Source organism: Phocoena sinus, chromosome 16, assembly GCF_008692025.1.
Source record: "Phocoena sinus isolate mPhoSin1 chromosome 16, mPhoSin1.pri, whole genome shotgun sequence".
Taxonomy (NCBI): domain Eukaryota; kingdom Metazoa; phylum Chordata; class Mammalia; order Artiodactyla; family Phocoenidae; genus Phocoena; species Phocoena sinus.
Window position 1 is genome coordinate 26,174,539 of NC_045778.1, and position 27,791 is coordinate 26,202,329.

At 35.4% G+C, this 27,791-nt stretch overlaps 1 protein-coding gene across 5 annotated transcripts in view; it reads left to right on the forward strand.

Annotated features, from left to right (window-relative positions):
- The window catches only part of ADK (adenosine kinase), a 502,519-nt gene that overhangs the window by 162,704 nt on the left and 312,024 nt on the right, over nt 1-27,791 (forward strand). For all 5 annotated transcript variants that reach the window (XM_032608840.1, XM_032608839.1, XM_032608837.1 and 2 more), the window contains exon 4: nt 19,090-19,168. In XM_032608840.1, coding sequence (XP_032464731.1) covers nt 19,090-19,168 — 79 coding nt within the window. The remainder of the gene's footprint in view (nt 1-19,089; nt 19,169-27,791) is intronic.

Sequence of the window (27,791 nt, forward strand, 5' to 3'; positions counted from 1 at the left end):
TGTTTGCCAGACACTTTACATAAGAACTGTTGATCCTTCAGATTGTATATTCTACCAGAGTGTTCACCTTTTTGTATACAAGGCTGATGTGGAGTGACAGGAGAGCTGATCACCTTAATAAAGTTAAGGATTAAAGCTAGGTCAAAGTTGATTTTTGGTTTTGATAGATTCAGTCTACACTGTTTGCCTGTTTCTAGAGCTTGACTCTCTAGGACTCTTAGTTTAGACCACTGGGGTCTTTGTCGCATCAGCTGTGTGAAACAGTCCACCAGAGCTGCCTTCAGAGGTTTCTAGCTTAATTCCTCATCCTTCTGTCCAGCACACCTTCAAAATTTGGCAAATAGCTCAAGTGGGAGACTGACATTATAAAATTTGTTTTTTAAAAACTGAAGTGTAGTTGATTTACAATGTCAGGTTAGTTTCACCAGTACAGGACAGTGATTCACTAATACATATATTCTTTTCCAGGCTCTTTTCCCTCATAGGTTATTAAAAAATATTGAGTATAGTTCCCTGTGCTATACAGTATATCTTTGTTAGTTATCTATTTTATTAATAATAGTGTGTATATAATAATCCCAACCTCCTAATTTATCCCTCCACCCCCTTTCCCTTTTGGTAACCAAATGACATTTTGTTTTAGACACTCAGTTTCCAATTTTATCACTTTAGTACTATGTAATAACTAAAATTCCAACTTTTTTTTAACCCCCTTGCCCTCCACCTCCATACCATTGTTATGCTAAACCCAAAGTCTGAATTTTAAGCTTCTAGATATAACCAGGATAGATTCATGTCCTCTCCCAGTCCCCAGCAGAAGAGTGTCTTAGTTTTTATTCTCCACTCTTCCTAGGGATTTCATTTCTTGCCTATCATGTTTTTAGTTCCTTTGCTCTTAGCCTTTGTTTTGTAAGCACTGCCAGACTGGGCAAACTTTCTGGTTTTTAGGTGATTTGGGTTAACCCTCTTAGCTTACATTTGATTTTCAGAATTCAGCAGATGTGTTATGGGACAAACCAGCTGTGTGTTTGAGGTCCCTGAAATGTCAAATTTAGACTTTCTAGCCTCATGCTGCTGAGTACAAATTTGGACAGGTCAGGCAGACAGCTACCAGTGTTGGCCTACCCTTTGAACAGTTCTAACCTCCCTGGAAATTTATTCATTTGATGCTCGTTGCTTCCATAGATCTTTTCTACCTTTAATGATTTATAATTTGCATGACTTTTCTAGTTGTTGTCAGTAGGAGTGCTGCTTATGACCCACTATATGGTAATCAGAATCAAAAGTTCTATATGTTATGTTTGGATAAAAGATTTAAATGTTTGAGTGTTTCTGATGAGTGATATATATATTTTTTTTTTCTGCGGTACGCGGGCCTCTCACTGTTGTGGCCTCTCCCGTTACGGAGCACAGGCTCTGGACACGCAGGCCCAGCAGCCATGGCTCACGGGCTCAGCCTCTCCGCGGCATGTGGGATCTTCCCGGACTGGGGCACGAACCCGCGTCCCCTGCATCGGCAGGCGGACTCTCAACCACCGCGCCACCAGGGAAGCCCATGAATGATATTTTTTATAGTTGTGTAGAGAAAAATGATTAATTATTGCTTGAATACTATCCATATCTGTTACATATGTTTATAGAATTTTTCAATCAGAGTAACTAAGGCCCATTACAAACCATGTATTCTGTGATAGAAATAACAGCCAAAACCAAAGCAGTGAAGGAGGGAAAAAGTATAATTTGTGTTTTGGAACTTCCTGTGGACATATGGATGACATTCTACGTTTATCAAGAGACTATTCATCTCATTTTGAGAAACACTGTCTTACAGTATTTCTCTTTTCCTTATATGTGGCTATTTCTTGTATAGTTTAATAGTAAATATCAAGCAGTTTTACTGTTTAATGAAAATTATACTTTGGTTTAGTGAAATTTTGTTGTGTGTTTTTATAATGAGTAGAAACTTAATACATATGCTGTACATCTGAATTTAGGAATAATTCATTTATTTTAATCATCTATACTTATGTACAAAGTACTTTTCAACAGTATATTTAATTATTTCATGTGCAAAAATCTTCATCTTCAGAGTTATAAATGGGAATAATTAAAAACTAAAACATTTTAGAATTGAATAAGGACTTATCTAAGCAACACATGCTTAAAACTGCTTTCTTATCAAAGAAAATAAAATTAGAGGTTGGAGAAATACCTTTAAATTACAATCCTTATGAACTAATAGCTTAACCCTGGTTTTGAATGACTGTTACTTTTTCCATCTTTTAAAAATATGCTTAAATATAAACACATGTGGGAAATGTTCTTTTGGCTTTTATCAAACTGACATTTAAGTGAATTTTTTTGAACCTCACTAAACATTTGTGGTAAAAGATTTCAAAGCTTTGAATCTTTCTATTTGCCTATGGATTTTTTTCCCCCCGTGTTATTCTATTAACATTTGGTCTTAATAAGTATAACCTGTTTAGAATTACTGATGTTTTTTCATTTATTATTTGTTTAGATGAGAAGTTTAGGAAAGAACTTCATCAAAAACCCTACTTGGCAGTTATGAATGCTTTCTTAAGGAAGTTAAATTTTTTGAGTTTTACTCTAAAGATTTTACTTGTGTCTTATCCCTAATATGTCTTCTTTATGAAGTTTTCAAAATCGTTGATGTTTGGTTTCTGTGCCATGCTGTTAGCACAATGTGAGATCTCCTTTATCTTATGATGTACGATGAGCTCTCTCTCTCTTTTTTCCCTCCAAGACTGGGGTAAAAGAGGCTGTAGTTACTGTGAAAGTGGGAAGCAATTACCCTAAGATAGAACTAGAAGCTATAAATGATGGTTTTATGGACACTTTCCTATTGATATTCTTTCTTATATTTTACTTATAAGAACTTTTATTTTTCTTTTGCTTAAGGATGATTGGTCCTACATTAGGGTAGAATCATGAAATCTTTCTCATTTGTTTAATATCAGTTAACTAGAAAAATTACACATTAAAATTTAAGGAGCTATTTCTTTTCTTTAATTTCTTCTCTCCCATTATTTTTTCCCTTATCATTCTTCCTTTTATTTTTCTGGCTTTTTAGAATGATTTTCTGGATGCATCTTAAAAACAAGCCCCCAGCTGCCTTTTTATTAAAAAGTAATTCATTGGGGCTTCCCTGGTGGCGCAGTGGTTGAGAGTCCGCCTGCCGATGCAGGGGACACGGGTTCGTGCCCCGGTCTGGGAGGATCCCACATGCCGCGGAGCGGCTGGGCCCGTGAGCCATGGCCGCTGAGCCTGCGCGTCCGGAGCCTGTTCTCCGCAACGGGAGAGGCCACAACAGTGAGAGGCCCGCGTAACGCATAAAAAAAAAAAAAAAAAAAAAAAGTAATTCATTTAGTTTTGGGCCACAAGGTGTTTTATTCTAAATACTCTTATTTTTATTTTACATGATTTTAATTTTTTCTTAATTTTTGGATGGATCTCCTAGTCCTGAGTCTGCCACTTACTAATTGTGAGAAATTCATCAAAAATCATTTAACTGGGCTTAGAGGATAAGGAAGGTGAATTTACTCATTCTTCTTAAAACAATGTACACAAATAGAATCACACGTAACCTGCACTTCAGAATTGCTAGGAGACGGATCATACTAAGAACTCAGATTTCTTATAAGTATTGGAAGAAACATCATGTTGCAATAGAGCAAGCTCTTACTTACTCCTGTACATCTTTACCTCTGGAGAGCAGGGGTGGAGGGTGGAGGGCCTTAAGAGCCTATGAAAAAGAAGGGAGAGATGTGGAGAATATAGTTCAAGAACAGACCCAGTCATTCCTGAAAAGGAAAAGTCCAACACATGTTCCAGACCTGTGTTTTAAACATGGAGTAGGATCAGACAGGCCCTCTCACCAGTCAGTGCGCCATCCCCAATCCATTCCAGTTAGATTTCCCTTTTTGCCCTTCAAGTGGCTTGCCTGGGAAAGCCACTGAACCCTGTCCTGATCCTTAGAGCAAGGGATCTCATTGTTGAAGAGAGAGAGTTTTGGGCAATTTCCTTTGGTGCCCCCCTAGATGGTATGTTCTTTTTTTAATTATTATTTAGTTTTAAATTTTATTTATTTATTTGTTTGTTTATTTATGGCTGTGTTGGGTCTTTGTTGCTGTGAGTGGGCTTTCTCTAGTTTTGGCGAGCGGGGGCTACTCTTTGTCGCGGTGCGTGGGCTTCTCATTGCAGTGGCTTCTCTTGTTGCGGAGCACTTGCTCTAGGCATGCAGATTTCAGTAGTTGCAGCACGTGGGCTCAGTAGTTGCAGCATGTGAGCTCAGTAGTTGTAGCCCGTGGGCTCTAGAGCGCAGGCTCAGTCGTTGTGGTGCACAGGCTTAGTTGCTCCACGGCATGTGGGATCTTCCTGGAGCAGGGCTTGAACCTGTGTTCCCTGCATTGGCAGGCGGATTCTTTTTTTTTTTTTTTTTTTTTTTTGGCGGTACGCGGGCCTCTCACTGTTGTGGCCTCTCCCGTTGCGGAGCACAAGCTCTGGACGCGCAGGCTCAGTGGCCATGGCTCACGGGCCTAGCCACTCCGTGGCATGTGGGATCTTCCCGGACCGGGGCACGAACCTGTGTCCCCTGCATCGGCAGGCGGACTCTCAACCACTGCGCCACCAGGGAAGCCCGGCAGGCGGATTCTTAACCAGTGCGCCACCAGGGAAATTTTTTTTTTTTTTTAAATAAGTCAGGTTTATTGAGGTATATTGAGATATACTTGACATAGAGTAAAACTCACTGGTTTTATATTCTATGAGTTTTAACAAATGTATACCGTTGTGTAACTATCACCAAATTAGGACATTTCTGTTGTCCTCCAAACTCATACTTCTTTGTAGTCAATTTATCCTCTCTGATTTCAGTTCCTGATAATCACTACTCTGATTTCTGTCCCTATAAGCCTTGCCTTATCCAGAATGTCAAATAGATAGGATCATATTGTTTTTACGTCTGGCTTCTTTCACATGGCATGATACTTTTGAGATCTACCCATGTTCTTGAATGTGTGGATGTACCACAATTAGTTCATCCATTCACTAACTGATGGACGTTTGGGTTATTTCAAGAGTTTGATGATTATAAATAGGACTGTTATAAACAGTCACGTACTTGAGTCAGCTGGTAAGTATATGTTTAACTTTTTTTAGAAATTGCCGAATTGTTTTCTGAAGAGACTGTAGCCATTTTTCATTTCTGTCAGCAATGTGTGAGTTTCAGTTATGCTGCACCCTTGTCAGCACTTAGTATTGTTATTTTTATTAAAGCCATTCTAATAGCTGTGTCTCCTTATGGTTTTAATTTGGATTTCCCTAATGACTGTGATGTTAGAATCTATGCTTATTTGCTGTCTGTATCCTTTCTTTGGAAATGTTTCTATTAATCTTTTGCCCAATTTTTTATTGGATTGTTTTCTCATTATTGAATTTTGAGAGTTCTTTATGTATTCTGGATAGTATATACTTCTCAAAGTTAATATTTATAATAAATGTTGAAAAGTATTTTTATAACAGTAAGTATATTTTTGAAATGGTAGGTCAGTACTGTTTAAGTCATTATGAATTATGAACGCTGCTTTAGCACCCTTAGTTGCTAGGTTCACTATGACATATTCAGACTGAGCATAGGTTGTCAGACTTGTCAGGAATTAATATTATATAATATGAAAAATATCATTGCTTGGTAAGTCACTTTTTTTAGGAATGTTAGAGAATAAAAAGTTTATATTTCTAAAGTTTTCTTTTAAAATTCTCACATTTATATCTTTGCCATTTGTCATACCAGTTTACATCATTGATTGGGTAATTTATTTAGAGTTAAAAAAGAGGTATATTTGGAAGAAATTTCTTAACTTAAAAACCGAGCAATGATACGAATTAAAAATGCCCTACTTTCTAAAACTTTCTTTAGATCTTACAAATTGAACTAGATGATGTTTGATCCCCAGATTACAGGAATAAGACTTAGTTTTTCATTCATATCCTTATGTGTGGGTCACAGTCAATGGAATTAATAGTACTGTGATTGTTTTTCTAAGGTATAGTGAATATGCATTGTTATAGTATCATCTTCCAACAAGTACTGTTCTTCTTACTCTTCACACTCCTGATTTTCTGTACTTGTGTGTGGCGGGTATTCTTTATTCTTGAGTGCTAAATTTTCTGAGCAGAACATAATATATCACATTGGATATATTATGTTAGACTTTGCTTGTGTTTACTTCTTACAACTCATTGAAAAATCATTCACTGTTTGTTCCTCACTCAAACTTTGTAAAGTAGAAACTAGTTGGAAATTTCATGAAACGAACAGTACACTATGTTAACAAGCAGCAAAATGTAGATGCTGTCTTCAGTATAGCATCATAATTCTCTTCCATTAAATATTTCAGTTATTGACTTTCCCATAACCTATCTGACCATGTTGTAGTTAGTATAATAATTACTGTTTTTAAAAAGGTGAATCTCTTTGTAGTATATACTATCCTGCATTTATTTCCATTAATACTTGTGGCTTGACTTAAATGCCAAAATGGCTTTTATGCTAAAGGATGGATTATGTTAGCTAAGGATGGATTATATTAGCTTGCCTATGTTTACTTTGGTCATTTAGTCACTACCCAGCTGTTCCACAATTAGAAGCTCTTGCTGCTGTGAGTAGCATGCTTGTGATCATCAGTAGTAGTATTATTTTTATCAGAAGTCTGTGCTATCTTTTTTTTCAATTTATTTTATTGAAGTATAGTTGATTTACAATGTTGTGTTAATTTCTACTGTATAGCAAAGTGACTCAGTTTTACATATATATATATATATATACACATTCTTTTAAAAAATTTTGTTTTGGAGCTTAGCTGCTTAACAATGTCCTATTAGTTTCTTCTGCACAGGAACTTGAATCAGCTATACATATACATATATACCCTCTTTTTCTAGTTTTCCTTCGCGTTTAGGTCACTACAGAGCATTGAGTAGAGTTCCCTGTGCTATACAGTTATGTTCTCATTAGTTATCTCTTTATTATACATAGTATCAACAGTGTATATATGTCAATCCTAATATCCCATTTCATCTCACCCCACCCCCGCTTGGTATCCATACGTTTATTTTCTATGTCTGTCTTTATTTCTGCTTTGCAAATAAGATCATCTATACCATTTTTCTAGATTCCACATATATGTGTTAACATATGATATTTGTTTTTCTCTTTCTTTTTTTTTTTTTTTTTTGTGGTACGCGGGCCTCTCACTGTTGTGGCCTCTCCCATTGCGGAGCACAGGCTCCGGACGCGCAGGCTCAGCGGCCATGGATCACGGGCCCAGCCGCTCCGCGGCATGTGGGATATTCCCGGACCGGGGCACGAACCTGTGTCCCCTGCATCGGCAGGCGGACTCTCAACCACTGTGCCACCAGGGAAGCCCTGTTTTTCTCTTTCTTATTTTACTCTGTATGACAGTCTCTAGGTCCATCCACATCTCTGCAAATGACCCAATTTCATTCCTTTTAATGGCTGAGTAATATTCTCCTGTGTTTATGTACCACATCTTCTTTATCCATTCCTCTATTGATGGATATTTAGGTTGTTTCCATGTCCTGGCTATTGTAAATAGTGCTGCAATGAATATTGGGGTGCATGTGTCTTTTTGAATTGTGGTTTTCTCGAGTATATGCCTGGGAGTGGGATTGTTGGGTCATGTGGTAGTTCTATTTTTAGTTTTTTAAGGACCCTCCATACTGTTCTCCATAGTGGCTGTATCAATTTACATTTCCACCAACAGTGCAAAAGGGTTCCCTTTTCTCCACCCTCTCTCCAGCATTTATTGTTGTAGATTTTTTGATGATGGCCATGCTGACTGGTGTGAGGTGATACCTCACTGTTTTGATTTGCATTTCTCTAATATGATGAGCATCTTTTCATGTGTTTGTTGGCCATCTGTATGTCTTCTTTGGAGAAATGTCTATTTAGGTCTTCCACCCATTTTTTGATTGGGTTGTTTTTTTGATATTGTGTGCTATCGTTTAATAGACTTTAAATTTTCATGTTCGATCATTTTCATATGATACCTTTTCTGTGCATACTACCATTCTGAGGTATGGTCTAATACTAAACTAGGATTAAAAGACTAGTATTTAGTCATTGCTTTCCCTACCACATTAGTGTTTGAAATCTTCTCCACTCTCTTGTATTTTACTTTTCTTCTCAGAAACAAAACAGATATATAGATAGCTTTCATATTATTGTCAAGAATTATCAATTGCTTATAAAGTATTTAATAATATGTGATATGAGAGTGGAAAGCATTACTTAGAATTTAAATTCTCCTATATACTATCAGCACAAGTATTAAAACTTCTTTATAAGTATATGGTATATTGCTTTCTGCTTTTTCCATAAGGTTAGTCTTCCAAGAAATTCTGAACTACATTCCAGTGACATTCATCTTTATTTAAAAGTTTTCTTTAATAAAAATACTTCCATTTTAAAATGAATATAAATACATGATCAAATTGTAGAAAATATCGAAAAGGAAAAGGCTTATGTCTAAAATGCTGATGGGCTGTTAATGCAGTTCTTCTGTTCATTTTTGTTAAATTCTAACGAAAAATACTGAACATGTTGAATACCTTTTTATGTTCTGATAATCTCTTTGAACAGTAAATATAAGAACATCCCTTATTATATTTTGGTTTTCATAAACTACAAATGTTCATTTCTTACATTTTGTGTTCTTTCGACTTTATCTTAATTTGCTACCTATATTTTCAATGTCATTTTCATACATTTGTTTATTCATTCACTCTATTTTAATTGTATCATCATAAGCTGCCAGAATTCCTTCCTAGAATAGTACAGCATATAAACAATTATAATATGAACTATATTATATTTTGTCCAATGATAATCATTATAATTTAATCATTCCACTATTTTTGAATATTTTGTTTTAAACTTTATTATATCTTATGGTAATATGTTCAGCTCTTACATATAGCATTATTTATGATTTGGATTACTTCCTTAGGGTAGAGTCCTAGAAATGGATTTTTATGATAATAGTATATAAAAATTTTTGTGATTCTTGATATGTATTGCTAAATTACCTTCCAAAAGAGTTCTGTCACTAACACTGTATGGTTATATCAGCTTTTTCACATCTCTAGTAATGCTGAGTATTAATAGTTTATGCTCAAACCAATTTAATGTGCAGAAATCTGTTTACATGTTTTTGATTACTAGTGAACAGGGCTGATTCTTCTTCAACATTTATCACTTTTCTTTTGTTTATTGTTCATTTTTCCATTTATATGAGCCATAATAGTTTCTTTTTCTCATATGAGAATATTAAAATAGTATTTTAAAAATATTGAATCAATAAATTCATTAAAAGTAAATGTTAAAATATATAAAATGATAATTAAAATATTTTTTAAATCTTTTGGGTAAAGATAACCATTTTTCATATTTGTTAAACAGGTTTTATCCTTTATATTTCTAGTTTTTAATTTGATTTTGCTTTTATTTAGAAATGCTTTAAATATTTTTGTTATCAAATTTGTTGTTCCTATTCTTTGTTTCCTTCTGTCAACTGCAAACTCTCATGCAGAAGTTTGATAAGCACTGAATCCAGTTTTCTCTGGCATTTTATTTAAGTAACGTTGCTCTGGAATTTTTTAGCATCATAAAAGCTGCATACTTTATTAATTTGAGCTTCATAAATCCTACCAGATTGCTGGTAGGAAAATGTATCAGCTACTGTTCTTTCAATTGTGTTTTTGTTTGTTTGTTTTTGGTTGCATTGGGTCTTATTTTCTGAACGCGGGTTTTCTCTAGTTGCGGCGAGCGGGAGCTCTTCTTCGTTGCGGTGCGGGGACTCTTCTTCGTTTCGGTGTATGGGCTTCTCCTTGTGATGGCTTCTCTTGTTGCAGAGCACAGGCTCTAGGCACACGGGCTTAAGTAGTTGCAGCACGTGGGCTCTAGAGTGCAGGCTCATTAGTTGTGGCGCATGGGTTTAGTTGCTCCACGGCATGTGGGATTTTTCTGGACCAGGGAACAAACCTGTGTCCCGTGCATTGGCAGGTAGATTCTTAACCACTGTGCCAACAAGGAAGTCCCAGTTGTGTTTTTTGATTGAGGTGTTTGATATGCCAACTCCATTCCGACAGAGAAGCTCAACCAAATGGAGAAAGTAAGAATGTATCTATAAAGTACTAAAATTGCCACACATCTCTCCCTATAGAAAAAAATCACATACTGGAAATATATAGAAGTTCCCTGCAAATTATAAAGATATCATAAACTCTGTCATCACTAAACAACTTAGAAAATAAGGTTTTTATATAATTGATTATATCCCTGCAAAGCTGTAATCATGGTTTTGAGGCTTATTAATGTTTTAGCCTGAACTTTTTTGTTCTTTCATTAAATATACACAGTCCTTCATCTTTTCCTAGCATTTTCCACTGTGTACACTGATGGTTTTGACACAGATAATGTGGACCATTCATACACAAACCAGAGATTTTGTATCAACTAGAAAAGTGTGTAGAGAAAAAATGTGCCGAATCCATGCAAGAGATTAAAGAAAATAAATTTTTCCTCAATGCAGTTAGTTCTGTTAACAGAAAATTTTCTGGGTTTGATAATCAACTACTTAGGAGTTCCCTTTTTTTTAATATGATTTTTCTTCTCTTCTGTATTTCCTAACACCATCGAACTGATAATCCGAAGTAGAAGTCTCAGAATTGTTTTCCCTCTGCCACATCTTTCACCTCCAGTTATTTATCACATCTGATGTCTTAAACTTCAGAAATGATTCCTTAGCTTGATCACTTCCCGGTAGCCCCTTAACTCAGCATCTGATCTTAGGTATGAACTTTTCCAAAGATTGGCGATCTGCCTCTTTTTATTCTACCCTGTCCTCAGAAGAGTGCTATCATCATTAAAAAAAAAAAAAAATCTGCCTTTCACACTATTAGTAAACAGATGTTAAAAATTCCTAGTTGCCTACTGAAGAATGTCTAAATTGATTAGCCTGGCACAGAGAGTTTTGTCAGTTTTTACTATTTTACCTACATTACCTGTTACTTATTTTCTGAATATGTTTTCGTTTTACCCCTACCATTGAATATTTTTTCTCCCTTATTTGTCAAATTATTGTTCAAATGTTAAACTTTCCCTACCTCTTTCATTCAGAAACACTTATTTCTCTGCTCTGTGTTTTGTTCTGTATATAGTTCTATTTATATAATTGTATGGAAAGTTGCTCTTTTCTTCCATTATAAGATGAAGTAGATTTTAAAATGTTTTTATTAGAAAACAATTTATATGCTTATTACACAATCAAAACAAATGTATATAAGATCCATAATTGCTTGTACTTTGGAGTGAACCACTGTTAACACCTTGGTTGTAGTCTTTCAGGTCCTTTTTACTACACATCTATATTGGATAATTTTGTTTGCAGTATACATATATATATTGCACTTTTCTTGGATTATATTGTGCATATGTTTTGGTTACTTAATATTTCTAAATTGAAATATATGAATATCTATCAGTAGTATAAGTCTACAACATTTAAAAATATTTAACTCTTTAGTAGAAGCAATGCATACACACAGTAAAAATAAATCAAAGTGAAAAATTAAGCATTTTTCTCTAAGACTTCCAGTTTTCTGAAATGGACTTACCCTATCATTCATCAGAATTCATCAGGATTTATTAGGCCAAAATTTGGAATAAGACTGATTTGCCCATTGATTCTCACTGCTATTTATTCTCTGTGCGTATTATGCTGGAGGTTCTAGTGTCTGCACTAAGGCAGGAAAAGAGGAGAAAACATTTTTTCCTTATTCACAAATTATGACTATATATGTATGGCAAAAACAGAAGAATCATTGCTATTAATTAGAGATGTTGGCAACTTGATTGGATAAAAAAAATTGATGTAAAGACTATATATTTCTAAATACCAGCAACAAATAAAAATTAGGTTTAAACAAATATCATTTACAGTACTGTTAAAACGTAGGAAGCATGAAGTCGTGACTATAAGAGATGAGCAGGATTTATGGCACAAATTATGAAACTAATAGGTGTTAAAGACCTAAATAACTATACTGTGGTATATACCATAATCATGGATTGGACAGTTGTTGGGGGCGGGGGCTTGCTTCGTGGATCTTAGTTGTGCACCATGTCGGCTACAAGTGGACAATTTAATATTGGAAAGATATCACTTTTCCGTGTGTGTGTGTGTGTGTGTGTGTGTGTATATATATATAATTGCAATCCTAGTCAAAATTCTGACAAGTTATTTTTTGGAAATGGACATCTAGTTGTGCATTTATGTGGAGGTCCAAGAGGGCCAAGAATAGAGCACTCGTGAAGAACATGAAGAGAGCACTTGTCCTTCCATTAAGACTGATAAAACAATAATATCTAAACAGAAATGGAATTTTTGCAGGGGTAGGCATATGGATCAATGAGTCAGAATAAAGAGCCCCCCCTCTCCTTCTCTCTCTCTCTCTCTCTCTCCACACACACACACACACACACACACACACAGTTGTCTGTCTATTTGTCTGTCAGTCTTTGGTAATGGTGATGGTCATGGTAGTTACACAAGCGCTGAATTTCAAAATACTATTTTAAAATTGTATATTTATTTCAGGTACCTTTAAGAAATTTATAAAAATTAAAGCTGAACTAAAAATGAAGAAAGAATTTTAAAAAACCTTCCCTTCTTCTCCACTCCATACAGGGGCAAACACTAACAGGTTTTTTTTTTTTAATTAAAAAAAAATCAATTAATTTATTTTTGGCTGCGTTTGGGTCTTCGTTGCTGCATGTGGGCTTTCTCTAGTTGCAGCGAGCAGGGGCTACTCTTCATTGGGGTGTGCAGGCTTCTCATTGCAGTGGCTTCTCTTGTTGTGGAACACGGGCTGTAGGCGCGGGGGCTCAGTAGTTGTGGCTCGCGGGCTTAGTTGCTTCGCGGCATGTGGGCTCTTCCCGGAGCAGGGCTCAAACCAGTGTCCCCTGAATTGGCAGGCGGATTCTTAACCACTGCACTACCAGGGGAGTCCCGTGACTTTATGACTTTAAACAGTTTACTTAAAGCCTCTTTTTAAAAAGTTGGTCATTAACACGAGATACTTGTGGACTCTTTTCAAATGAAGGAATAAAAATAAGAAAACTTTTCATCTCTCCATTCTTCCATCTTCAAAATGTCAGTGTTAAAAAAAAAAAAAGTCAGTGTTATAGATGATGTTTTTACATTCTGTTTTATAAGTATAATTAAATGTTACATATTTTATCTCTGCATAGATTCAAAAGTTGAAAACCAAACAAAACATCATTACTGAATAACTAGGTAGATATTTTTCTCTGTAGAACAAAGTAGTGTGATTGAATCAACTCCTAGAAGAGAAAATACAATCCTTTGTTATTAAAATTTGGACTATGTAGGGGAGAATTTTACATGAAAAAAATATAATAGTCCCTCATTTAAGTTTCTTTCAAAATACTTACACTTTTCCAAAGTCATACACAGTTGTCACTTTTTCCGTTTTTTTTTAAACTCCATGCAATTTTTTTTCTTCCTCCCTTTCTCCTTTCCTTTCTTTCTTTCTTGGCCGTGCTGCAGGGCTTGTGGGATGTTAGTTTCTTAGTTCCCCGACCAGAGATTGAACCCGGGCCCTCAGCAGTGAAAGCACCAAGTCATAACCCTTGGACCATCAGGGAATTCCCCCTTATGTTTCTTTCTGATTTATACACCAGCATAGAATATAGTAGTTCTTTGTCTTTTAGCTTCCTGTATTAAGTCTGATGTTATTCTGATTCTTATTCCTTTTTATGTAGTGTGTTGTTTTTCACCCCAGAAGCTTTTAAGGTTTTCTCTTAATATGAGAGTTCTGAAATTTAACAAGGTATGTCCAAGTGTGGATTCCAGTCCCTACTTCCAAGTGTAATTGCTTGGTGTTTAGAGATATCTGAATATTATATATATATATATCTTTTTTTCTCTTTTGACAACTTCTTTTTTTCCTAGTGTTTCTTTCTTACCCTTTATTATCTCTGTTCTCCTTTTCTGTCATTCATGTTAAATGGATCTTGGACCATCTAATTCATTCTCTGTTCCTTTTAAGTTTTCTTTCATACTTTTCATCTCTTACATTTTTGATCCAATTTCTGGGTAGTTTTCTTAATTTCAGTTTCATTCTCTTCATCTTTTTAAAATCTGTGTCCATTTTAATTGCTTAGGTCATTGATTCAACTATTAATTTTAAAAATTCAATGGTGGTAAAGTTAATTTATAGCAACTCTCTTATTCTCTAATTGTTCTTTTGTCATATAACTAGGCAGGTAGGTTTCCCCGAATTGTCTCTGAGAAAAAACTAGGCAGAAAGTGAAAAACAGTGTGAGAGTTCCTCAAAAAGTTAGACTTAGGGTTACCATTTGACCCAGTAGTTCTACTCCTACCTATATACCCAACAGAAATGAAAATGTTATATCTACACAAAACCTTGTACATGAATGTTCATAGCAGCATTATTTCCAATAGCCAAAAGATGAAAGCAACCCAAGTGTCCATTGTTGGATGAAGGGATAAACAAAATATGGTATATCTATAGTGGAATGTTATTCAGCAATAAAGAGGAATAAAGTACTTATATATGCTGTAGCATATATGAATCATGATAACATTATGCTAAGTGAAAGAATCCAGTCAACAATGCCATACACATATGTATTATTCCATTTCTGTAAAATGTCCAGAATAAGTAGAAATACAGAAGATAGAAAGTAAATTAGTGTTTGTTTAGGTCGGGGGAAGATGATGTAAGATTGGGTTTTGATAGCTAAAGGGTATGGAATTTCTTTTTGAGTTAATGAAAATATTCTAAAATTGATAGTGATGATGGTTACAGAAGTATAAATATATTTTAAATGATCAGATTGTAGACTTCATGTGGTTGAATTGTATGATATGTGAATTATATATCAATAAAGCTGTTATCAAAAAAAAAAGAAAAAGGCAGGCGAGGAATCCCCACAGTTGCTAGATGAAAGAGGACTTTTTCATGACAGGTTAGAGCATTTAAACAGATCTGACTCTTGTGGGTAAGGTAGGAGTAGTTGGGCAGCTACCCTCGTGTACCAAATGTAGTATTTAAAGAAATTGCTCTTACTGTTATGTCTCCTGTCACTGCTTTGTCAATTCTGTTACATTAGCTTTCTGTTAAATTAGAATTTGTTATTTCTCAAATTCGTTGTCTGTGTGTGGCATCTTTCCTTGATTTGTGGTGCTGTTATACTTTTGTTCATTTTCATATATAAAAAACATATTTTTTGACATTCAGTCAGATTTGGAAGGGGAAGCAAGCATATGCTTCCTCTACCATCTTGAAATGTGAGGTTCTATAATTTTTACACCCCTTGAATGAATTTTAGAGATAATATTAATAAGCAAAATGTTGGTTTCTGTAGAAAACTCTTAGTTGACTGGAATGAGGAGAAATACACTGATTTCTATGTGTTTGTAATTAACAAGCAATTCTGAGACTGCAGTTCTGAATTTGACTAACCAGTGAGTTGTATATGACCTTTGTTGGACAGTCTGCTCAAATACTTTATGACTCACTTTCCTTGTTTGTTAAATAAAGGCATTCTGTTTATCCCTTTTAGTTTTAAAATTGATCATGTTTACAGTTGACCCTTGAACAACATAGGTTGAACTGTGTTGGATCCACTTAATAAGTGGATTTTTTTTTCAATAAATATAGTTTACAGGTCTTTAAGTGTGGGGAAAATTTGTGTTTGGTTAGAGATCACAGTATGTGGAATCAAAAGAATTAGGGTTTGAGTCCTGACTTTATCCAAACTGCTTTAGCATCCTGCCTTTGGGTGAGTCATTTATCAATTCCTTTATTTTTGAGGCAGAGATAACTGTCCCCGGGTTTTTCCACAGAGGGGTGGGGGATTGGTGTGTTGACACCCTTCTTCCCCTTCTATCCTGCCTGAACAACTCGCAGTGGAAGACCTTCACATAACTTTTACAGTCTGCCTTCAGTGTCCGTGGTTTTACATCCATGGATTCAACTAACTGTGGATTGTGTTGTACTGAAGTATGCAGGTATTTATTGAAAAAAAAATTGAAAAATATAGGAGCTAATAGTACCCACCTCATAAAGTTGTGAGCATTTTAAAAAATGATGATTTGGATAAAATGTTTAAAACAATAACTTTTAGCACACATAATAAATATTATGTAAATGTTAGCTGTGGAACCTCACCCTAAAACATCAGAGGGTTCTGAAATCCTGTAAGTTTTAGAAAAACTGAATAATAGTCAAACAGGTTTCTTTGTTTCAGATATCTCAGTGCCTTTAATATGCTGATATGCACTATGAAAATTCAAGATGGAAATAGAGTACACACATTTCCTACGCTTATTTGGTCACATAATCCTTTTTCTCTAGACCGTCTTGCAAAGCTAGTGTTCTCTTTATTTATTTTTTATTTTTTGTGGTACGTGAGCCTCTCACTGTTGCGGCCTCTCCCGCTGCGGAGCACAGGCTCTGGACACGCAGGCTCAGCAGCCGTGGCTCACGGGCCCAGCCGCTCCATGGCATGTGGGATCTTCCCGGACCTGGGCACGAACCTGCGTCCCCTTCATCGGCAGGCGGACTCTCAACCACTGCGCCGCCAGGGAAGCCCGCTAGTGTTCTTTTTAAACCGTAATAGTCTAGAACCATATTGGTCCAGTAAGGTAGTGGCTAGCCTTGAGGTTATAGATACTCAAATTTAAGTTAATAAAGTTAAATAAAATTTAAAATTTTATTTAAAATAAAACTCATCAGTCATACTAGCCACCTTTCAAGCGTTCAATGGCCACGTGTGGCTAGTGGCTGTCAAACTGGACGCACAGATACAGAACATTCCCACTGGAGTCAGAAAGTTCCGTTGGATGGTGCTGGTAGAATTTGATAACAAAAACTAAGTAAACAATAGAGTATATAGTTGGTTTACTGTAATTTTAGTAGCTATAATAAATTTAGGCCCATCTAGTTCTTCCCGAAATATTATAGTTATTTGATTCTTAGTCACTGGAAGAAATTAATGATGATGGAACGCAGAAGACTATAACTTAAGGAAAGTTCTTGAGAAAGTGAGAAAGGATGGTGTTGCTGTAGCAACAACAAACTGGGTGGCCTACATTAGAAATTTATTCTCTCAGTATTCTTGGGAGGCAGAAGTCTGAAATCAAGGTGATAGCATGGTTGCACTCCTTGTGACCAGCCTAGGGGAGAATCCTTCCTTACCTCTTCCAGCTTTTGGTGGGTGTTGGCATTCCTTGGCTTCCTTGGCATATGGCCATATCACTCCAATCTCTGTCTCCATCTTCACCTGGTCTTTTCCTCTCTGTCTTCTCTTTTGTCCATTGTAAGAAGACCTGGCATTGGATTTAGGATTCACCTGGGTAATTCAGGAGGGAGGATCTTACCTGAAGATCCTGAACTTAATTATGTCTGCAAAGACCCTTTTTTCAAATAAGATTACATTCACAGGTTCTGGGGGGACATATCTTTTTGGAGAAATTGGCTTTTGAAAGTGGAATGGCCTCAAACGGACATGGCAGTTGATCACTGTATGTTTACTTTGTCTATTCATTCTTCCTCTCCTCCAATCTCTCATATCACTCTTAGTTGTTACATAGTTCAGAAAGTAATTAGAAGAGAACATTTCCTAAACTACCGCAACTAGCCACCTATCTGCATCTGGGACTGTGTACTTTGTTTTCTCTCCTGTTAGTATTAGGTGAATATTATTAGTGGTATACAAATACTGCTGTTAACATTTTGGCAGGTTTGCTAATTGTGTTTATTGGCATCTCAGGGTTTTATAGATGGGATCTGAAGGCAATTGGAAGTATGGAAGTGGGTATAATAACTGTGTTTTTCCTACTCCTAATGTAACCATTTCTGTATTTATCTCTTTTTATATTTTGAAGTTTTGTGAAATGTTTAATTTGAGTACAAAGATCTACTTCCATACTTAAAAATTTAAAGTTTTGAAAATACTTTCCAAGACTGGCATCTTTTTTGAATACTCTATTCACATCCCAATCTCTCTCTTCATTGACTGATCTTCTGTAGCACTTGCTGTCTACGTTGCATACATTTTGTTCGCTGATAACTTGGTATTTAAAATTTTTCTTTTTCATGTGTATTCATCCTTTTGTCCCTCCAAGGTCGTAAATTCTTTGAAATTAAAGTGTATACGTATGCCCTTTGGTTATCTCCGACAGCATCTAACATGTTAGAGACATGTAGTAGGGAATATTGACTTATGATCTGGATTATTAAAATGCTATGTAGTTTGAGACTTATTAGAATCAGTATCCATAGCCCGTTGTCTGGGTATGTGTAATTCTAGGGGTTTATATGGTTCATCTTGTATGAAAAGTTTTACGTATAGTTAGTATATGTATTTTCCTGAAGAGAAGTTCTCTAGCTTTTATCAGATGCCAAAGTAATGAAGTATCAAAGGTTTAGTTCATCTCTCTCTGTCCCTATATTTGGCAGATACAGAAATTGTGTCACTAAGCAACTTTCCTAGAATCATACAACCCAATGTAATTTCCCAATTCTTTAAGTTATAAAGTAATAGCCTTTATGATATCTAAAACTTTTAGAACTTATTAGAATATACATTTGTAAGGATTTTAGAGTTCAGTACTTAATATAGGAAAATATGCATTGCTTATAAATAATAATTTATGAAGTTATTTTTACCTTCTGTTTAGTTTAATGGCTAATTATGGTCAGCCTATATATTTTAAATTCTTATAGTTGTACACTGTGGAAAAAATTTCTTAAGTATGGAAATTTAGCAAAGTTGTTTTTTATACAACATTTTAATTCATTTATTCAACATAATTATGTAGTTCAAAAAGTTTCACTAAATGTGATTTAACGAACTTCTAATCAGAAAAATTTGCATTGTGACAACTGACAAATGCTAACTTACTTTTTTCTACTGTGATTTCCTTTTAGGTTTGATGAACTTGTAAAAAAATTCAAAGTTGAATATCATGCTGGTGGCTCTACCCAGAATTCAATTAAAGTGGCCCAGGTTGGTTAATTATTTTAAAGGTGATAAAGAAATGGATTCAGAATGATTCTAGACTTTTGGTCATTGTGCATAATAATTCCAATCTATATTTTGTTGCTATAGAATATTTCTGTTGGTTTTGAATGTTTATTATTCATTTACATTTCTTCTTAATTTCCTGTGGAATCCTTTGATTATTATTTTATATTTCATGTTATTGATTTGTAGAAATTCTGCATATTTTATAGATAGTATTCTTTTTTATTCTATAAATTCGAAGTATTCCTTATTTGTCATTTGTACTTTAACTCTGCTTATCATGTCTTTTACTTTTCCAAAGTTCTTAGTTTTTTTTAATATAGTTAAACTTTATGGCTTCTGCATTTCATATAATACTTAGAATGGAATTCTTACAACAAGATACTATAAGTTTTCTTGTTGTATATATAAATACATATATACCTATATATCTATATAGTTGTATGTATGTATGTGTAAATTTATGTATCTGTGTCTATATCTATATACGTCTTCCAGAAGGTAATTGGATAAACTCATTTTGACGTATACTCTACAAGTTACCAGGGTGACCTAATTTTAAGTGTGAGCGTTAGTGTTCTATTTAAAGTTCCAATTATGAAGGACATGAAAAAGCTTTACAAACTTCTGGTTCTTGCCTCTACGATTTGTAAACTAGCTCAAAATCCCACTAACTGCAGTCAAAGGTCAACTCTGATGGACTCAGGTCATTTTGATTTTTTATTGATTAATGCTTTCCCTTTGAATTGTGATTATGGGCCAGAGAAGTGGAAAATTGACAAACAAAGGTTGAACAATTTCTAGTTTTTTAAACTAACTTTTATTAGATTTAGACTTACACTGTATAATTATCCTGCATACTTCCAAAGCTCAAATTTAATCATAGTATTAAAATATTGTAGGTTGTAAAATATTGTGTGTAGTGGCCTGAGGAGATGAGGTCTTTGTATTTGTCAGCTGATTTTGTTTGTTTGGTCACTTTGTGAGCTCAGGTTAATGGAACAAAGACAGTTTACTTCTGTATTAGTTTCCTCAGGCTGCCGTAACAAAATACCACTGACTGGTTAGCTTCAACAACAGAAATTTATTTTATTACAGTTTTGGAGGCTGATACCATCTAAGAAGAAGGTGCTGTCAGGTTTGGTTTCTCGTGAGGGCTCCTTCCTGGCTTGTAGATGGCTGCCTTCTCACTGTGTCTTCATGTGGAGGTGGGGTAGTAGGGTGAGCGTTCGGTTCTCCAGGAACCAAATCAACTGTATCTTAGTCTTGGATTTTCCAGCCTCCAAAAAAATTTTTTTTGTTGTTCAAGCCATGCAGTCTATAATATTTTGTTATGGCAGCCTGGGCAGACTAAGACAAGTTATATACCCAAAAGAATTGAAAGCAGGGTGTGGAAGACATACATGTAAACCCATGTTCATAGCAGCATTATATTCACAATAGCTAAAATGTGGAAGCAACCCAAATGTCCTTCAGTGAATGAATGGATAAACAAAATGTGATATATGCACACAATGGTATATTTTTCAACCTTAAAAAATAAGGAAATTCTACCACATACTACAATATGGGTGAATCTTGAGCATATATACTAAGTGAAATAACCCAGTCACAGAAGGACTAATGATGATGATTCCAGTTATATGAGGTACCTAGGTTAATCAAATTCATAGAGATGGGAAGTAGAATGGTGGTTGCCAGGAGTTGTGGGAGGGGGAAATGAAGAGTTATTGCTTAATGGGCATAGCGTTTCAGTTTTACAAGATGAAAAGAGTTGTAGAGATAAATAGTGGTGATCGTTGTACAACAATGCAAATGTACTGTATGCTTTAAAATGATTAAAAAGGTAAATTTTGTATATATCTGTTTTACTACATTTAAAAAATAAATCGAAAATAGATTCTAGGAATGCTTCAAAAGGGAGTGATATCAACTTGATTCAAGTTACGGATTTCATTTGTTTATTCAATAATCAAATGAGGCGACATAACAAGTCAAAAGCATGGGCTTGCTCTTGGGGCCATGGGAGTCCATTAGAACTGGGTTTGAGTTCAAGCTTTGTCACTTTATTGGCTATGAAAGCACGAGCAACTTTTATGGGCCTTTCACCTGTAAATGGAGGTTAATGCTTATTGCAGGTGAAAGTTGTAAGGATTTATGAGATAATGAATGTTTTAAAAAATTATGCTTCTTTTTGTTTTAATTAATTTATTTATTTATTAATTTTTTTTGGCGGTGTTGGTCTTCGTTGCTGCGCACAGGCTTTCTCCAGTGGCAGTGCACGGGCTTTCTCTAGTTGCGGTGAGCGGGGGCTACTCTTCATTGCAGTGCGCAGGCTTCTCATTGCAGTGGCTTCTCTTGTTGCAGAGCACGGGCTCTAGGCATACGGGCTTCAGTAGTTGTGGCACGTGGGCTCAGCAATTGTGGCTTGCGGGCTCTAGAGTGCCGGCTCAGCGGTTGTGGCACACGGGCTTAGTTGCTCCATGGCATGTGGGATCTTCCCCGACCGGGGCTCGAACTCGTGTCCCCTGCATTGGCAGGCAAACTCTTAACCACTGCACCACCAGGGAAGTCCGTATCCTACTTTCCAAAAGAAAGTTTGGAAAGTTTTGAAAGGGCCTTTTCCCCCCCCATTTTTATGAATTTTCTTCATCTTAACAGAATGTAAATTTACCCATTCATGGACAGAACAACCAGTTTTTTGGCTCTCATTCACATAAAAATACTTATTTCAATGTAGTCTTCAGTTGAACATCTTGTTTGGGTTTTTAGTTCCCCTACTATTTTGAGAGGGCTTTTCTTTTACATCTGATTGATGATTCAACTACATAATTGCCCAGTTATAATTTATGACTCGGGTAACCACAGAGTTTTGAAGAACATTCCTTTAGAAGTACTTTTCTTTAGAAGGAGAATTCTTCAGATTTTCCTTGGCAGTCATTAACAGGAAGAACTGATTCCTTTGTACATAAAACAGATATTTGTTGGGCATTTGCTATGTGCTAGTCATTGTGCTAGGTAGTAGCTGGTAACATAAGCTATGTCATCTAAATTTTAAGTAAAATGTGATAAAATATTTAGAGCCTTAGAGTGAACAATCTTGATATAATCTTGCTTGAATCTATTGTGGTGAATGAATGAGGTTGAGCTTTACGCTGTTTAAGAAGTCTATCCAGGGACAGCCCATCCGGGAAGGTTCTGGTTTTTGTTTTCTGTTAATGTACTTGATTGCTTGATTTTGGGGTTTTGTCTTCTTTTCTTATTTATTTATGTTCTCCTTCACCTCTGAGAACAACTGGATTACAGTCTTCCATTTTCTCTATCACTCTAGGTTACTGAAGAAGCAAATACTGCACAACAAATACCAGTTCAGTGTAGCTACACTAACTGGATGTATGCTAGGTGCTGTGAACTGTAGATCTAAAATTAGGGCCAAGAATAAGAGTAAGAATTCAGTCATCATCAAAGTATTCATAAACCATTTTTTAAATTTTTTGATGTGGACCATTTTTAAAGTTGTTACTGAATTTGTTAAAATATTGCTTCTGTTTTATGTTTTGGTTTATTGGGTGCAAGGCATGTGGGATCCTAGCTCCCAGACCAGGGATTGAACCTGCACCCCCTGCATTGGAAGGCAAACTCTTTAACTGTTGGACCGCCAGGGAATTCCCCATAAACCATTTAATTCTATATGTTTTTCGTTAGCATATGCCACCTGTAATACGTGATTTTTGTTACAGGTATTTTGAAAATAGTTCAGTTCTTCTGTAAAGACAAGAATAATAACAAGGTAGATGAAATTCATAGATAGTAACCTGGTAGGTTTTAAGACTGAGGCAAAACTCATAGGATATTTTAAGTATAGATAGTAAATAAACAAGTAGCTTGGGAAACAGGCAAAGTTGATACAATTTGTTAAATATAAATAACAAGTAAGTTTGTAACCTGTAAGACTGCTAAAGACAGAATAAAGAAAACCTGTGTTGTAACAAACAAGAGTATTACTGATACATAGAAAGAGATGGAAAGACCGTATTATGATCATATACCACTAGGCTTACTTCTCCAAAGATCACTCATTAGTGAAACTTACTGTGTTCTCATTCTAACCTCCACATACATATAACCCAGGAAAGGCAAATAAAGCCATGGCTGTTCAGGCTCTTTTCCAAAGTGTTCCTGATTTTTAATATCTCCCAGGGACTCCTGTCTGTAAGCCCCCTTGCTCAAACTGTGGCCTTGTTCTCATAATGATACCATCATCATCAGGGAAGGCAGATGAGGTGAAAAGCAGATGATGTTTGAACATTCAGGCAGTGTGGTCCTTATACTTGTTTGCACCCTGTGTGTTAACTTACTCCAACTCTCTCCCTTGCTTCTTGTGTGTTTTAAATGGATACATCTGTGTTAAACATCTTAATTTGGTTGGTAGGCCCTTTCCATTCTGTGTCCTCTGGGATAGTTTGCTTATGTATGTATTGATACTTGGAGTCTACCAGGGCTTTAAGATAATTTCCCCACATCACACCAGGTTTAGATCAATTTTTCCTTGTTCGGTAGTTTAACAACAATAACTGTCATGGTAGCTATGGAAAAATATGCTGAAACATTGAAAGAGAATGTTACTTGGCAAAAATCATCACCTCTATGAAAGAAGAACTGGAAGTCATATGAAGAGTAAAGGTTAACATTGACAATGTAGAGCTCATTCTGTCAGATCTTACCAACAATCATACTTTGATATATCAAGTGATGTGACAAATCATGTCAACAAGAAAATGTTCCCATTAGCTCTTAGATAATTTAATTTGTTAAAACATGTTTTTGAAGATTTTAATGAAACCACAGGCAACATAAAGCAGTATTGTTGATATCATTTCCAAATATAATTTCTAGACTTTTCTCATCTACATACTTGACAGACAGTGCAAATTTAAATTTTGACAAATTCTATTCAGTGTAAACTTATTAATGAAAATATTTTATCTTCTCAATATCCTGCACACCTTGTATACAACACTGCTAAAAAAAAAAGGGATGTGATTTGCTTACCTATGATATTGATGCTTTCATGGTGAACATTTTTGGTCACTTTTCAGTTTTTTAAAAATGTACAGATGCACTTAATGTGATTTTTGATTTAAAAAAAATGGAAAGAGATAGCCTCCTTGGACATGTGCCTAAAAGATGGCTATAATTGTTGCTGGACCTAGAAAATATGTCCTGCAGTATAATATTTTTAGAATGTGAGACAAGAAGAATGTCCTTATCTAATGTGGCAATACATTGAAGATGAGAATGCAGAGAAAGATTACAGTAAAACAAAAATTTATATGCCATTTCTCCAAAAGTGTTTGATGATATTTGAAGAGGCCATAAGGAGGCTAGGAAAAACTCATATAACAAACAAATGATTCATTTTTGTGTAATATGACTGCTTTATATCTCAAGAGGGGAAAAAGTTTACTATAGAAGGGCAGCCAACTTAAATAGGGCTTTCTCAATGTCTTTACTAAAACTGTAAGTTACTTGGACTCCAACTTTGATAACAGAAATTGCAATCACCATTGTGGTTTGGAGTATTTTGAAATAATGTTCATTTTAGGCATGGATAGTATATGTAATGAATCTGTAAATGCAAAGGACATGATTGAATAAGCAGTTGGAATACCAAAACAAGAATTTAGATAGATTCAAGGTAGGTGAATATTTTGTAGAGCTAGAAACTAATTCTTGTATATCTAAATGCCTGCTATTGCTAGTAAATAAAATTCTAAGTATTCCATGCTCAAATGCTTTTGTTGAAAGAATGTTTAGCTTGATGTCATCATGTTGGACTGACACCAAGAATGTGGAGATAACAGCAGAGCCATAAGTCAAAGTGAAATTTACTTTTAACTATATTCAGTTTTACCACACATTAAAGAAGGTATCCTATGGTTTTAATCAGTTCAAAGAAGTATTATTGGAAGGGAAACACACAGAGTTAAAATATTCTTTTATTTCATGGGACAAAAAGGAACACGTCATTGTTATTTTTTTCTAAATTTTGGTAACATCTGTTTAATCCAACTGTACTTACTCTTCTTTTTAAAAATCTTATATTTATGTACGTTAAGAACATACAATATGGCCTATAGAAATTTAAATACGTAAAAAGAGTTTTAAAAAATTAAAATGAGTTGCCATATTTATTTAAACAAAAGAAATGATTGTTAAGTTTTCCCATACATACACTGTTTAGTTAGTCCTTCTTTTAATTATTACTAATTGCCACTTGTTAATTATTCATATTGTTTCATTTAAATAATAGCACTTATGTAACAGTAAAGGAAATAATACAGAATAGTATATAATTTCAGTTAAGTACTGAAATAATAACCATGGACTGGGTGGCTTAAACAAGAGAAATTAATTTTCTCACAGATCAAGGAAGCTTAGAAGTCTAAGATCAAGGTGTTGGCTACTATGGTTTCTTCAGGGTCCTTTCTTCTCTTGCTGCTTCTTCAAATATTTGTTCTTCTGTGCATACCCTTCGTGTCTCTGTGTATGTTCCTATTAATTCTTATAAAGACACCAGTTAGATTGGATTAGGGCCTAACATAAATGCCTCATTTTAACTTAATGACTCCTTTAAAGCCCCAATCTCCAAATATAGTTGCATTCTGAAATCTTGGAGGTTAGGGCTTCAACATATGAGTTTTGGGAGGACACAGTTTGTCCATGACAAGTACTCATTTGTTTATATTTTTAAATTTTTGGTAGTATACCATTTTGATTCCCATCTTATTTACTTTTTTGTATGTGTTTTAGTTATTTTCTTGGTTAATATGGGGATTACAATTAACATTCTAAACTTATAACAACCTAGTTTGAATAGTACCAACTGAGTTTCAGTGGCATAAACACTGTGCCCCTTTATATCTCCATCCTCCCCCTTTATATTGTTGTTGTTCCTGATTATATCTTTCATTGTGTGCTCATTAACACAGATTTATAATTATTGTATAATTCATTTTACCTTTTAAATCCTCTAGGAATAAAAGAGGAGTTGCAGACCAAAAGTGTGGTAATACTGGCTTTTTTTTTTTTTGCCTTAGAATTCTTCATTAATTTTCTTCTTCAGGCACTACTTGGCCATTTTAAAGGCACATCAAGTTTCTTTTTAACGTCTTTATTGGAGTATAATTGCTTTACAATGGTGTGTTAGTTTCTGCTCCATAACAAAGTGAATCAGTTATACATACACATATGTCCCCATATCTCTTCCTTCTTGTGTCTCCCTCCCTCCCACCCTCCCTATCCCACCCCTCTAGGTGGTCACAAAGCACAGAGCTGATCTCCTGTGCTATGCAACTGCTTCCCACTAGCTAGCTATTTTACGTTTGGTAGTGTATATATGTCTATGCCACTCTCTCACTTTGTCACAGCTTACCGTTCCCCCTCCCCATATCCTCAAGTCCATTCTCCAGTAGGTCTGTGTCTTTATTCCCGTTTTGCCCATGGGTTCTTCATGACCTTTTTTATTTTTAGATTCCATATATATGTGTTAGCATACAGTATTTGTTTTTCTCTTTCTGACTTACTTCACTCTGTTCAGCCACTATGGAGAACAGTGTGGAGGTTCCTTAAAGAACTAAAAGTAGAACTACCATACGACCCAGCAATCCCACTACTGGGCATATACCCTGAGAAAACCATAATTCGAAAAGAATCATGTACCAAAATGTTCATTGCAGCTCTGTTTACAATAGCCAGGACAGGAAGCAACCTAAGTGTCCATCAACAGATGAATGGGTAAAGAAGATGTGGCATATATATACAATACTGGCTTTTATATTTTCCTATGTAGTTACCTTCATCACTGTTCTTTATTTTTTGTTATGTTTTTAGGTTACTGTCTAGTGTCCTTTCATTTCAGTCTGTAGGACTCCTTTTAGCATTTCTTGTAGGACAGGTCTACTATTAACAACCTCCTTAAGCTTTTGTGTTTATCTGGGAATGTCTTAATTTTTCCTTTATTCTTATTTATTTATGTATTGGCTGTGCTGCGCAGCTTGTGGGATCTCAGGTCCCCAACCAGGGATTGAACCTGGGCCACAGCAGTGAAAGCCTGGAATGCTAACCACTAGGCCACCAGGGAACTCCTTATCCTTCACTCTTAAAGGATAGTTTTGCCAGATGTAGAATTCTTGGTTGATGGTTCTTTTATTACTTGAAATATGTCATAGCATTGCCTTCTGGCTTCCATGGTTTCTGATGAGAAATCAGCTTGCTTGCTTGCTTATTTATTCATTTATTTGTTTGTTTGTTTGTTTACTTGTTTGTTTATGGCTGCATTGGGTCTTTGTTGCTGCACACGGACTTTCTCTAGTTGCAGCAAGCGGGGGCTTCTCACTGCGGTGGCTTCTCATTGCGGAGCACAGGCTCTAGGCACATGGGCTTCAGTAATTGTGGCACGTGGGCTTCAGTAGTTGTGGCGCACAGGCTTAGTTGCTCCGTGGCACGTGGGATCTTCCTGGACTCGAACCCATGTCCCCTGCATTGGCTGGCGAATTCTTAACCACTGCACCACCAGGGAAGCCCGAGAAATATTATTAATATT